This window comes from Oncorhynchus nerka, linkage group LG9b (genome assembly GCF_034236695.1).
Source record: "Oncorhynchus nerka isolate Pitt River linkage group LG9b, Oner_Uvic_2.0, whole genome shotgun sequence".
Lineage (NCBI taxonomy): Eukaryota > Metazoa > Chordata > Actinopteri > Salmoniformes > Salmonidae > Oncorhynchus > Oncorhynchus nerka.
The window spans coordinates 45,911,345-45,926,432 of record NC_088424.1 but is presented as its reverse complement, the minus strand read 5'-3'; the positions used below and the strand labels follow the sequence as shown (position 1 = coordinate 45,926,432).

Here is a 15,088-nt window from a genome sequence, read left to right as displayed (position 1 = left end):
AATATAGCAGCAGCACAACATGGTATAAACATTATTGGTCACAGACAACAGCACAAAGGGCAAGAAGGTAGAGACAACAATACATCACGCAAAGCAGCCACAACTATCAGTAAATGTCCTGTAGGACTAAATATATTTAAATAGCGGGGTATGATATATTTTTTAGTTTTTATTATTATTATTATTTTTGTGCGTGTAGTGTTAGATGGTAGGGTATTTGTTTTATTTATGTATAATTTTGTTCCAGTAAAGTATAAGGGAGTTATACTCCGGTCTAGCAGGTGGCAGGATCGTTGCTCTACATACTGCGTGGTGCTCGGTGTCACCAGTGTGCGACTAGTCTGGTCTGATATAGGAGATCGCCAATGACAAGATGGCCACGGAGCATTAGAGGAATCTGTCAACTCTTTTAGCTACAGTGAAATAACATTTGGTGCTTTCTATAATAATGGGTTTATCACAAAGCACCGGTGCGTCGGAAGGAGGAACAGATGGATACCACGTCCACGGGGTAATAATGAGTCTTTATTTTATTGCACTTTTTTTCTGACGCTGCGTGTAGTTCTTGACAAGGAGAATTGACGGGGATATACAGGCATACAGTGGTGTAGGAGCCGGATAAGGCCTACCGAAAGCTGATGAGGTGGCACTTACCTAGCTACCCTTTTTGGCGCACTGATAACACAACGACCTCACATTGATTTACGAGCTGAAACAGTCGACCATAATAACTGTGTGTATAGTCTGTATACGATATACGCTTTGTTTTTTGTGTGAATGAGCAGCCAATGTAACAACTTAAACCAAGTCGATGTTGCTACTGTAGATATACTTAGGCCTAGCGGTGACCAAATGACAACAACATTTTAACGTTGACACCTTTTCATGCATACATTTATATTATAAATGTGTGTGTATATAGCTACACGAGTTAACTATATAGTAACTTAGTAAAGTCTACTCCATATGAAGTTGACTTTACTCAACTAACGTTAACTAGATGGCTGTTTTAAGTTGTGCCATTACATTCGCTTGAGAGGAACATTGTGATTAAACGGTCTAAATTCTGTTCCATAAATAACACGGTTGCCAACAAATAACGCATACAAAGTTGTATAGCGGTAGAATAAGATACCTGGTAGGGAGCGGGCAATTTAGTTACGCGTTTCACTCACCACGTTTATTCCCCCCCAAAAATGTCTATCCTCACTCTGGTAACCTATGGACAAATATTAAGAATAAGCTATATGATGGTTTGATACCTATTCGGCAGCTAATCGGCTAGGTGAATTAATCATTCTACTTTCTATTCGTTGTTTGTTGGCATCCTTGTACTTTACGAGGTTTATGGAACAATATCCTGTTGGAAAGTTCCACCAATTATACCCACCCTTGCTGCTACCTGCAGGAGCCACATGTTGCACAACAGCATAGCTGGAATGCATACAATACTGCACAACACAGCTTAATTAAACCACTATATGACCTACTATTTGTTGATCAACGGTACTTGTTTTGGAATTGTTAGATATTGCTGAACTGTCGGAACTAGAAGCATAAGCATTGGATTAAATGGTTGTGTTTGTCTTCCCATGTCCACGTGGTGATCTGATAGGTGCAGGAGAATTCCCCTGCAGAGAAAGCTGGGCTGGAGACGTTCTTTGACTTCATCCTCTCTCTGGGAGACCACAGACTGGTGAGTTAGTCAGATTCATCCTCTCTCTCTCTCTCTGGGAGACCACAGACTGGTGAGTTAGTCAGATTCATCCTCTCTCTCTCTCTGGGAGACCACAGACTGGTGAGTTAGTCAGATTCATCCTCTCTCTCTCTGGGAGACCACAGACTGGTGAGTTAGTCAGATTCATCCTCTCTCTCTCTCTGGGAGACCACAGACTGGTGAGTTAGTCAGATTCATTCTCTCTCTCTCTCTGGGAGACCACAGACTGGTGAGTTAGTCAGATTCATCTCTCTCTCTCTCTCTCTCTGGGAGACCACAGACTGGTGAGTTAGTCAGATTCATCCTCTCTCTCTCTCTCTGGGAGACCACAGACTGGTGAGTTAGTCAGATTCATCCTCTCTCTCTCTCTCTCTCTGGGAGACCACAGACTGGTGAGTTAGTCAGATTCATCCTCTCTCTCTCTCTCTGGGAGACCACAGACTGGTGAGTTAGTCAGATTCATCCTCTCTCTCTCTCTGGGAGACCACAGACTGGTGAGTTAGTCAGATTCATCCTCTCTCTCTCTCTCTCTCTGGGAGACCACAGACTGGTGAGTTAGTCAGATTCATCCTCTCTCTCTGGGAGACCACAGACTGGTGAGTTAGTCAGATTCATCCTCTCTCTCTCTGGGAGACCACAGACTGGTGAGTTAGTCAGATTCATCCTCTCTCTCTCTGGGAGACCACAGACTGGTGAGTTAGTCAGATTCATCCTCTCTCTCTCTCTGGGAGACCACAGACTGGTGATTTACATTTACATTTAAGTCATTTAGCAGACGCTCTTATCCAGAGCGACTTACAAATTGGTGCGTTCACCTTAAGACATCCAGTGGAACAGCCACTTTACAATAGTGCATCTAAATAAGGAGTTTGTTCCACCATTGGGGGGCCAGAGCAGCGAACAGTTTTGACTGGGCTGCGCAGGAACTGTACTTCCTCAGTGGTAGGGAGGCGAGCAGGCCAGAGGTGGATGAACGCAGTGCCCTTGTTTGGGTGTAGGACCTGATCAGAGCCTGGAGGTACTGAGGTGCCGTTCCCCTCACAGCTCCGTAGGCAAGCACCATGGTCTTGTAGCGGATGCGAGCTTCAACTGGAAGCCAGTGGAGAGAGCGGAGGAGCGGGGTGACGTGAGAGAACTTGGGAAGGTTGAACACCAGACGGGCTGCGGCGTTCTGGATGAGTTGTAGGGGTTTAATGGCACAGGCAGGGAGCCCAGCCAACAGCGAGTTGCAGTAATCCAGACGGGAGATGACAAGTGCCTGGATTAGGACCTGCGCTGCTTCCTGTGTGAGGCAGGGTCGTACTCTGCGGATGTTGTAGAGCATGAACCTACAAGAACGGGCCACCGCCTTGATGTTAGTTGAGAACGACAGGGTGTTGTCCAGGATCACGCCAAGGTTCTTAGCGCTCTGGGAGGAGGACACAATGGAGTTGTCAACCGTGATGGCGAGATCATGGAATGGGCAGTCCTTCCCCGGGAGGAAGAGCAGCTCCGTCTTGCCGAGGTTCAGCTTGAGGTGGTGATCCGTCATCCACACTGATATGTCTGCCAGACATGCAGAGATGCGATTCGCCACCTGGTCATCAGAAGGGGGAAAGGAGAAGATTAATTGTGTGTCGTCTGCATAGCAATGATAGGAGAGACCATGTGAGGTTATGACAGAGCCAAGTGACTTGGTGTATAGCGAGAATAGGAGAGGGCCTAGAACAGAGCCCTGGGGGACGCCAGTGGTGAGAGCGCGTGGTGAGGAGACAGATTCTCGCCACGCCACCTGGTAGGGAGCGACCTGTCAGGTAGGACGCAATCCAAGCGTGGGCCGCGCCGGAGATGCCCAACTCGGAGAGGGTGGAGAGGAGGATCTGATGGTTCACAGTATCGAAGGCAGCCGATAGGTCTAGAAGGATGAGAGCAGAGGAGAGAGAGTTAGCTTTAGCAGTGCGGAGGGCCTCCGTGATACAGAGAAGAGCAGTCTCAGTTGAATGACTAGTCTTGAAACCTGACTGATTTGGATCAAGAAGGTCATTCTGAGAGAGATAGCGGGAGAGCTGGCCAAGGACGGCACGTTCGAGAGTTTTGGAGAGAAAAGAAAGAAGGGATACTGGTCTGTAGTTGTTGACATCGGAGGGATCGAGTGTAGGTTTTTTTCAGAAGGGGTGCAACTCTCGCTCTCTTGAAGACAGAAGGGACGTAGCCAGCGGTCAGGGATGAGTTGATGAGCGAGGTGAGGTAAGGGAGAAGGTCTCCGGAAATGGTCTGGAGAAGAGAGGAGGGAATAGGGTCAAGCGGGCAGGTTGTTGGGCGGCCGGCCGTCACAAGACGCGAGATTTCATCTGAGAGAGAGGGAGAAAGAGGTCAGAGCACAGGGTAGGGCAGTGTGAGCAGAACCAGCGGTGTCGTTTGACTTAGCAAACGAGGATCGGATGTCGTCGACCTTCTTTTCAAAATGGTTGACGAAGTCATCTGCAGAGAGGGAGGAGGATTCAGGAGGGAGGAGAAGGTGGCAAAGAGCTTCCTAGGGTTAGAGGCAGATGCTTGGAATTTAGAGTGGTAGAAAGTGGCTTTAGCAGCAGAGACAGGAAGAGGAAAATGTAGAGAGGAGGGAGTGAAAGGATGCCAGGTCCGCAGGGAGGCGAGTTTTCCTCCATTTCCGCTCGGCTGCCCGGAGCCCTGTTCTGTGAGCTCGCAATGAGTCGTCGAGCCACGGAGCAGGAGGGGAGGACCGAGCCGGCCTGGAGGATAGGGGACATAGAGAATCAAGGGAGGAGAGGAGGGTTGAGGAGGCAGAATCAGGAGATAGGTTGGAGAAGGTTTGAGCAGAGGGAAGAGATGATAGGATGGAAGAGGAGAGAGTAGCGGGGGAGAGAGAGCGAAGATTGGGACGGCGCGATACCATCCGAGTAGGGGCAGTGTGGGAAGTGTTGGATGAGAGCAAGAGGGAAAAGGATACAAGGTAGTGGTCGGAGACTTGGAGGGGAGTTGCAGTGAGGTTAGTGGAAGAACAGCATCTAGTAAAGATGAGGTCGAGCGTATTGCCTGCCTTGTGAGTAGAGGGGGAAGGTGAGAGGGTGAGGTCAAAAGAGGAGAGGAGTGGAAAGAAGGAGGCAGAGAGGAATGAGTCAAAGGTAGAGGTTAAAGTCGCCCAGAACTGTGAGAGGTGAGCCGTCCTCAGGAAAGGAGCTTATCAAGGCATCAAGCTCATTGATGAACTCTCCGAGGGAACCTGGAGGGCGATAAATGATAAGGATGTTAAGCTTGAAAGGGCTGGTAACTGTGACAGCATGGAATTCAAAGGAGGCGATAGACAGATGGGTAAGGGGAGAAAGAGAGAATTACCACTTGGGAGAGGTGAGGATCCCGGTGCCACCACCCCGCTGACCAGAAGCTCTCGGGGTGTGCGAGAACACGTGGGCGGACGAAGAGAGAGCAGTAGGAGTAGCAGTGTTATCTGTGGTGATCCATGTTTCCGTCAGTGCCAAGAAGTCGAGGGACTGGAGGGAGGCATAGGCTGAGATGAACTCTGCCTTGTTGGCCGCAGATCGGCAGTTCCAGAGGCTACCGGAGACCTGGAACTCCACGTGGGTTGTGCGCGCTGGGACCACCAGATTAGAGTGGCCGCGGCCACGCGGTGTGGAGCGTTTGTATGGTCTGTGCAGAGAGGAGAGAACAGGGATAGACAGACACATAGTTGACAGGCTACAGAAGAGGCTACGCTAATGCAAAGGAGATTGGAATGACAAGTGGACTACACGTCTCGAATGTTCAGAAAGTTAAGCTTACGTAGCAGGAATCTTATTGACTAAAATAATTCAAATGATACAGTACTGCTGAAGTAGGCTAGCTGGCAGTGGCTGCGTTGTTGTTGTTCTATCTCTCTATAGTGCTGTTTCTTGTATTATGGTCTCTTGTTTCTTTAGAGGTTTCACTTTGTTGTCCTTTTTCTTTTCCTTTTTCTTCTGTCCTTATTTTGTCTTCCTTTCTTCTGTTAACTAGATATTTTTTGTTGTTATTATTTGTAAGCTAGCTAGCTTCTTCCAGGAGAGTCCCTAGCAACTGCTTAGCAACTGCTTAGCAACAAGTAAACAATTCAGCTAGCAATTCAGCTAGCTAAGATAACTGTACAATTTTATGAAAAATAGTTACTTCTTCAAAAGCCTGTCTTTTTGGTTTGTTCCTTGTTTTGTCTTCTATTGAGTCTTCCAGTTTTCTCTTGATTTTTTCGATGTACTTCACTCTAAAAAAACATTTAAATCTCAATATATACAGGAGCTCATTTTTCAGCAGCTGCTCAATTTAGAACTCCGGAACAAGTTAGTCAGATTCATCCTCTCTCTCTCTCTGGGAGACCACAGACTGGTGAGTTAGTCAGATTCATTCTCTCTCTCTCTCTCTCTCTCTCTCTGGGAGACCACAGACTGGTGAGTTAGTCAGATTCATCCTCTCTCTCTGGGAGACCACAGACTGGTGAGTTAGTCAGATTCATTCTCTCTCTCTCTCTGGGAGACCACAGACTGGTGAGTTAGTCAGATTCATCCTCTCTCTCTGGGAGACCACAGACTGGTGAGTTAGTCAGATTCATCCTCTCTCTCTCTCTCTCTCTCTCTCTGGGAGACCACAGACTGGTGAGTTAGTCAGATTCATCCTCTCTCTCTCTCTCTCTCTGGGAGACCACAGACTGGTGAGTTAGTCAGATTCATCCTCTCTCTCTCTCTCTCTCTCTCTGGGAGACTACAGACTGGTGAGTTAGTCAGATTCATCCTCTCTCTCTCTGGGAGACCACAGACTGGTGAGTTAGTCAGATTCATCCTCTCTCTCTCTCTCTCTCTCTCTGGGAGACTACAGACTGGTGAGTTAGTCAGATTTATCCTCTCTCTCTCTGGGAGACCACAGACTGGTGAGTTAGTCAGATTCATCCTCTCTCTCTCTGGGAGACCACAGACTGGTGAGTTAGTCAGATTCATCCTCTCTCTCTCTCTCTCTCTCTCTGGGAGACCACAGACTGGTGAGTTAGTCAGATTCATCCTCTCTCTCTGGGAGACCAGACTGGTGAGTTAGTCAGATTCATCCTCTCTCTCTCTGGGAGACCACAGACTGGTGAGTTAGTCAGATTCATCCTCTCTCTCTCTGGGAGACCACAGACTGGTGAGTTAGTCAGAGCATTGTGAGATCTCATTTATTTCTACTATAGACCTTTGATTAATATAAAATACATCTTAGATACTCTGTTCAGTTCCTCTATCTAATCTATGACACACAACCCCCACCCATGTATTGCACATTTCCAACTGACAAACTAACCTGTGTCCAGAACCAGGAGAATGAAATGCTGAAGGACCTTCTGAAGGCTAATGTGGAGAAGGCAGTGATCATGGAGGTGTACAGCACTAAGACCATGAGGCTGAGGGAGGTGGAGGTGGTGCCCAGTAACATGTGGGGAGGACAGGGCCTGCTGGGGGCGTCTGTCCGGTTCTGTAGCTACCAAGGAGCCAACGAGAACGTCTGGCATGTACTGGTGAGGACTCACCTGGCTGTCGATGAGGCTATGATTAGGTAGTAGTAGATCAACGTACACACAGCTACAATTTCAAACAACTAGGTATTGTTTTATCTGTGGTGTGATCAGTTGTCTTGGGGGGGGGGGGGGGGGGGGGGGGGGTCCTAGATGTTGTTTCACATCATGCTGGTGTTATTTTCTGTAGGATGTGGATGTGAACTCACCAGCTGCTTTGGCCGGCCTTCAGGCCCACAGTGACTTCATCGTTGGAGCAGACCAGGTGTTGCAGGACGTAAGCTTCATTCTTAACGTTTTTCAAAGTTGTTATCTCCGTTGACTAGGTCGTTGCCTTTTTACTTTAGTGGGAAAATAACCCATTGCAATAAACAATTGGCACTGTGATCTCGGTGTCTGTCCTCAGTCGGAGGACTTCTTCTCGCTGATCGAGGCCCACGAGGGGAAACCTCTGAAACTGCTGATCTACAACACAGACACAAACGCCTGCAGAGAGGTGGTGGTCACACCCAACGGGGCCTGGGGAGGAGAGGGGAGGTGAGTGGGCTGAGCCTTACCTGGGGTTTACCTTGACCTTACCCAGGGAGGTGAGTGAGCCACTAGGTCTTACCTGGGCTCTCTCTCTCTGAGGTTATTCTGTACTGCCTAAATGCCAAGGCTCTGAAACATCAGCAGTCTAACTGATATCTGTTTGTTTTTTTTAGTTTGGGTTGCGGTATCGGATACGGCTACTTGCACAGGATCCCATCCATGTTTCCCTCTCTCCCCGAAGAGGACTCCACGCCAGAGATACACGCCAATGGACACCAAGAGGTGTGGATGGGCTCCTTGTGTTTCACTACAACGACTTGTATGGGAATAAGACCGAGGGAATTCCACTATGCCCGTCACTTGTACAGTAATGACACATGAATCTACAGGCCTGCTAGTGACAAGGCTGACCGTTACCCCCCCATTACAAGGCTATCATACATGCCTATGACATCATAATGCATTATACTGATCGGCAGTATTAAACTTGGAACTACAGATGACAACAGCAAACATGTTGTCCCTCCCCCCCCCCAGGCAAATTTCCAGAAATGTTCATTGATGTGCATTGTCCCTGTGAAATAAATGAATCAACTGTTGTGGGCTGTGTGATCCACAGGTGTCTCTGATGGTGGGTCAGTCTGGCCCACGCCTGGGACAGGGAACAGAGATGACAGACCAAGATAACAGACTGGAACAGATCACTCTGCAGAAAGAGGACAGTCCTCCACCTCTACCCATACAGGGAATCATGGATCCAGGTGGGTTGACTGATTGGTTGGTTACAGGGAATCATGGATCCAGGTGGGTTGACTGATTGGTTGGTTACAGGGAAGTCATGGATCCAGGTGGGTTGACTGATTGGTTGGTTACAGGGAAGTCATGGATCCAGGTGGGTTGACTGATTGGTTGGTTACAGGGAAGTCATGGATCCAGGTGGGTTGACTGATTGGTTGGTTACAGGGAAGTCATGGATCCAGGTGGGTTGACTGATTGGTTGGTTACAGGGAAGTCATGGATCCAGGTGGGTTGACTGATTGGTTGGTTACAGGGAAGTCATGGATCCAGGTGGGTTGACTGGTTGGTTGGTTACAGGGAAGTCATGGATCCAGGTGGGTTGACTGATTGGTTGGTTACAGGGAAGTCATGGATCCAGGTGGGTTGACTGATTGGTTGGTTACAGGGAATCATGGATCCAGGTGGGTTGACTGATTGGTTGGTTACAGGGAAGTCATGGATCCAGGTGGGTTGACTGAATGCTCGGATCAACCCTCCTCCTCTGCCAGAGCATCCATTGTGTGCTCTGAAAGCTAAGAGGGCGAAACACTCTGAATTTACGAACAGACAGACAATCTGACGAACGCCCAGGGCGCACTCTGGCACCCCAGAGTGAATATACAAACGCACCCTAGATCATTATAAAACACATTCAGCCAACACGCATAAAGCCATTAATGAAATAGGAGTATTTTTTTGGGGGGGGGTAATAGTTACTCGTCCTTTGGTCCACACAACGCAGTTATACACAGAAACCAAGACTATGTCTGTCTTTACTGTTCATCTTCCATGACCCTCTGTGTTGTTTTTGTTTGGCCGTTCAGTTAATACATCTGTCTTTCTGTGTTCCTCTGGGTGTCTGAGGTTAGGTTCTGAATCTGTGAAACTGTTATATTAATGCAGTCTCTTTGTCATTGTCTGTTTTTACCTCTGTGCTCTGCCAATGCTTTGTCTTTTTGCCTGATAAGGAAGTGAACCTTTTTTTTTAGGTTCTGAATCTGTGACTCTGTGTTCCTCCAGGCTTCTCTGAGTCTGAGGTGGCTATGATGGCCCCTGACCCATCAGAAGACATGGCTGATCGACTGGACCTGTCCGTCTCGTCCATCGACATGACCGGCACCTCTCTGGCCGTGCACGAGGAAAAGGACAGCAACAACATCTCCGGCATCGGTAAGTTAACTGTAACTCGGAGCTTATTGAAAGGGAAACGAGCTGTTGTTTTGGAAGTGTTTGTATTTTCAATTGGTTGCCGTGTCATAACAAGACAAGCAAACTGTTGTTGATATTTCTTATCGCAATGTGAAACGGTATACCCTTATCTGTCAAACACTATTTATTTTATACCGCTGCAACCAATTTGTCCAACAATGAATCTCCGTAGTCCCGACGTTGACTGTCTCTCTTCTCTGTTTGTACAGAAGAGCTGGGTGACAGTGAGCTTCCTGAGACGCCACCTGAGAACTGGATGGAGACTGAACATCGGGAGTCCCTTATCATGCCCCCCGAATCACAAGACCAAGCATCCGAATCCGCTGGATCCCCTGACACAGTTGTGGAGGCTCCATTCGCCCCCCCTCCTGTCGTTGAGTCCCTCGCCCCTCTTGTTGATGCTGAAGCTTCTCTCCCGGACCCAGACATCACCTCTTTCTCCCCCTCCCCTCCCCTGGACCTCCTGCCCCAGGACCAGCTCCTGCTTCAGCCCCAGGTCAGTGACATCTTGGTGGGGGACTCACTCACTCAGGACAACGTCACATTGGATGGAACACCACCAGAGCCAATGGTAGAGCCTGACGTCATCAGCTCACTGGAGCAACTCTCTGTGGAGCAGGATGAAACCGCCGCGGCGGAACACCACCATGACGACCACGAGTGTTGCCATGACCACCACCACGAGCATGAGGTCAGCAACCCGGAAGTGGAGGAAGAGTAGGTTTGTGTGTTTTCTTTCCGGCTCTGGTCACTGCCTGAAGAAACACTAGCAGAGATACTGAGCAGTCAAACAACATGGGAAATGTTCAGGACACTGGTGAAAAGACCTGGGGTGATGTATTGAGATGCAACACTAATAGAACCAGATAGAAATGTAAATGAATTTAACTGACACGCTTCCCCAATTTTATATGATGACAATGGATGTCTGTTCTATCTGAACGTGCTGAACAGTCCTCTGGTATATGAGTGATGGCGAGCGTACAGTCTATGGTCCAAGAGAACGTTGTACAGTTTTTTTTTTTTTTTTTGAACGACTGGTTGGATGGGTCACGAGAGAGATCATGGTAGAAATGCATAACAATAGCTCTCTTGTATTTTTGGGTGTAGGATCCTATGTTACAAGTTCAGCTTAATGTTCCGATTAGCCGTAAGGTTTGCAATGTTATGAACATTTTGTAGTTTGTTTTCGTGTAAAAAAAATATTATTTTTTTATTATGGTTTTTGGATTTCTTAAAAAAACAAATCAAATCAATTAATGGAATGGCCGTGTGAAAGATCCAAAGATAATTACACACACACAGATAAATACATTCATTATATATTGTTGAACTACTTTATAGAATTCACTACGACAAACCAGTGATGTATAAACTTAAAGCATAGTTGCACCTTTTTAATATTTGATTTGTGACGACGACAATTATTATTATTTTTTTTGTCCTGTAATTTGACTTCCTGTTGAAATACACTACTTGACATACGAGTGGACCTCATAGGCCTGGGTCTAATAGATTCAAATACCTGAGCCGCGCTTGATTTAGTTTGCCAGTAGGCTTGCATGGCCCTCCTTCCAAATCCCGTCTCGTTGACTCGAACGTGAGAAGCCTGGGCTTCCGAGGTTACTTTGCCAGGTACCATGGAATAGTCTCAAAAGTGCAAACTTCAAGCTAAATTAAGCGCATCTCAAATGTTTTTTTTGGACATTTTTACATATATACTTGACCCAGGTTCAGTACCTGAACAGTACCATTTATATAATCAATCGGGCACAGCTTTTCTTTCATTTGGAAGGGTTCAAGGTGAACCTTGTAAAGCCCGTCGTTGTAAATAAGAATTTGTTCTTAACTGACTTGCCTAGTTAAATACAAGTTTTAATAAATAACCTTCACACTTCAGCAAACAAAATGATTAGAAACCATGTGAAGGACTTACCAAGACAAACAGACTAGGGAGAAAAAGAGTTGGAGTACTCTACACAAAAGGCTGAATTTGTATTATTTTAATTTAGGTCACTTTTAATCCATTGTACAGGATGAGAACAGGTGACGTCTTCCTTGGTTACTGTTATAGGAATCCATTAAATTAAATTTAATAATTAATTTAACAATTAAATTGTTTAAATTAAGTTTAAAAAATATTTGAAACTGTCGTTTTTAATGCATCAAATATAGCAATTGTTCATAGTTCTGTGTTCACAAAAGAGACATTTTTAATGTGTGATCAGGTTGTAGTTTTAGTTCTTAAACTCAAGAAAGTTGAATCTGTACCTAAGAGGTAGACCTGTTTTCAATAAGTTACAGTGCATTTATTTGTTAGACAATAATATTTTCTGGATTTCTGTAGCGTAAGGGCCAGATTCAATCCGATCGCGTTTGGTCGGCTACGCACCTTTTTTATAAAGTCAATGTTCCTGTGTTCGCAGAGACCGCATTCACCAACGCTGCATATGTTGTCTCAATAGTAAATTTACCTTTGAATGTAAAGTGTGCTAAATCTCAAATCTACCGAATGATCGGATTGAATCCCAGCCTTTGTTGCAGGGCATTTATTTTTTTAAAGTGTCATTTTATGGGTTTCTGTACACCCTAGGTGAAAGGTCATTATTTTGTAAACATACAGTAGGGAAAGTCTCATTCCTCCATGTTACCTCTTATCTGTGTCATTTTTGATCTATGCAATTGTCAGCCATGTTTATTTTTTTTTTATTTTATTTTTTTTAAGCTGTAGGCAACATACTGTAGCCATCATGGAAGTCATCTGTAAGCTGGAACCACAGACAATACAGTATCAGGGTTGATAATTTAAATTCCATTTAAATGAGTCAGTTCAGGAAGTACACTGAAATTTCCAATTCTCTTAAATTCTTTCTGAATTGACTTGACCACAACCCTGTGCAGTAGCTTCTGATTTAAATAGTGACACTACTGTTGTTAGTTTAATATAAATGTTTTGAGCAAATGCTTTTCTGTAAGAGAAGGTTCTTTTGGTCTTCTTTTTTGATTTAGGCTAGGCACTTAGTTGTGAGAAATGAGGGGAGGGGAAATATTTTATCAATGGATGGAGAGTTTATTGTTAATGAGTGCAAATGAAATTCTAATTGTGAAAAATGTATTATTATTCTCTGTAAAGCTTCTGATGCAAAAATGGAGTCGCTTCTAGTCACTGGAACAAAAAAATAAAAATGGTCACAATTTTATTTTTGCCTTTTTGTTTTTCTCAATTTTTAAGCATTGTGTCATGACGCTGGACGGGGGTAGGTTTATGACAGTCATAAATACTTAATGAATACGATGTCCGTTCGGTTGTCATCTGAGACATTCTCAATGATAGGATGACAAACTGTACAGTGTAAAGTCTACACATTATAGTTGTGCAATTTAAATGTTTGAGTATGAAATGTGAGAATTGGGTTTTCATGAGTGAATTAGTGGCCCGCCCACGTGAAGAGACATTGGTTTTAACCAATGAAACACGCCCTCCTCTCCCTTCCTATAGAAAGCCTTGACGACAATAGAACTTCCTGTTCCGGGGACATTAGGATGACAATCCGATGTCAGGGTTCAGATAACTACAGAACGAAGCCAACCTCAGCGTGAGCTTTGGTTGCGATTGGCATGAACTTTGAACTCTTATTCACTACAGAAGTGATACCTCCTAGCCGTTGAGTTAGCAGCGGCCGCTGTAAACGTGGGCTAGGAAAGGACGAACAGAGTATCCCGTCTACCACCGACGACACTACGTTTCCCGTTCACCACCAGAGACACTCTTCAAAGGACAACACGGCCATCAATCTACCACCAACCTATTGAAGCGCAGCTCAGTAAATATTTATTGCATTTTCCTTTTCCAAATGGGTGGTAAATTAGAATGCATAAGATTCTGTATTTACGATAGAGTAGCTGCCTACGGCCCGATAAGGACATCGCTTCTCCCTTTGTTCTTCAGTCTTCCCACTCTATCACTCAAACCCAGCCCCCTTTTCTTTGTGTAACAAGCTGTCATATCTGTTACCTCCGCAAGGGACGTTTTCCTTTGACATTTGTAATCAAGGTATGATTCATTCTGCGTATATGTAATTGTGTGATTAGTTAGGTATTTAGTAAATAAATAATTAACCCAATTTTGCCGATTCAACTTGTTAGCCAGGGTTCGTGAAGATTTTACAACTTTCAGATGAGACTGAAATAAGGTGACGATTAATATTGACGTAAAATATTACTAGGACTTTTAAGAGTTTATTCGGAAGATAACAGCTCTATAAACACTTTCGTGGTGCCCCCCGACTTTCTAGTTAATTACATTTACATGATTAGCTCAATCAGGTAATATTAATTACAGAGAAAGGATTTTATAGAATAGCATGTCACTTAATCCGGCATGGCCAAAGACACAATAGCATAACTACGTTAAGCTGTTATAGCATGATATTAATGCGTTCTAAGATGATATAGCAGAAACAACTGGCAAGTGTCTTCACTGACATTTTCAACCTCTCCCTGACCCCGAGTCTGTAATACCTACATGTTCCAAACAGACCACCGTAGTCCATGTGCCCAAGAAAGCAACCTGCCTAAATGAAAGGCTGGTCATGGCTCACATCAACACCATCGTGCCGGGAAACACTCGACGCACTCCAATTCACATACCGCGCCAACAGAGCCACAGATGACACAATCAAACTCCACACTACCCTTTACCACATGAACAAAAGGAACACCATGAGAATGCTGTTCATTGACTACAGCTCAGCCCACAAAGCTCAGTACCCTGGGACTAACCTCCCTCTGCAAATGGATCCTGGACTTTCTGATGAGCCGCCCCTAGGTGGTGAGGGTCGGCAACAACTGTACCGGTACCCCCGGTATATAGCCTCCACATTGACTCTGTACCGGTACCCCCTGTATATAGCCTCCATATTGACTCTGTACCGGTACCCCCTGTACATAGCCTCCACATTGACTCTGTACCGTAACACCCTGTATATAGCCTCCACATTGACTCTACTGGTACCCCCTGTATATAGCCTCCACATTGACTCTGTACCGGTACCCCCTGTATATAGCCTCCACATTGACTCTGTACCGTAACACCCTGTATATAGCCTCCACATTGACTCTACTGGTACCCCCTGTATATAGCCTCCACATTGACTCTATACTGGTACCCCCTGTATATAGCCTCCACATTGACTCTGTACCGGTACCCCCTGTATATAGCCTCCACACTGACTCTGTACCAGTACCCCCTGTATATTGTCTCCACATTGACTCTGTACCAGTACCCCCTGTATATAGCCTCCACATTGACTCTGTACCGGTACCCCCTGTATATTGTCTCCACATTG

General features: G+C 45.6%; 1 protein-coding gene across 1 annotated transcript; it reads left to right on the top strand.

The window, feature by feature from the left end:
* Positions 1 to 333: 333 nt before the first annotated feature.
* Positions 334 to 12,940, top strand: LOC115114793 (Golgi reassembly-stacking protein 1-like). Its single transcript, XM_029643296.2, has 9 exons — positions 334 to 511; positions 1,616 to 1,696; positions 7,023 to 7,226; positions 7,414 to 7,500; positions 7,630 to 7,760; positions 7,928 to 8,036; positions 8,374 to 8,515; positions 9,552 to 9,701; positions 9,950 to 12,940. The coding sequence occupies exons 1-9, from the start codon at positions 449 to 451 to the stop codon at positions 10,459 to 10,461; spliced, it is 1,479 nt and encodes a 492-aa protein (XP_029499156.1). The 5' UTR covers positions 334 to 448; the 3' UTR covers positions 10,462 to 12,940.
* Positions 12,941 to 15,088: the final 2,148 nt, after the last annotated feature.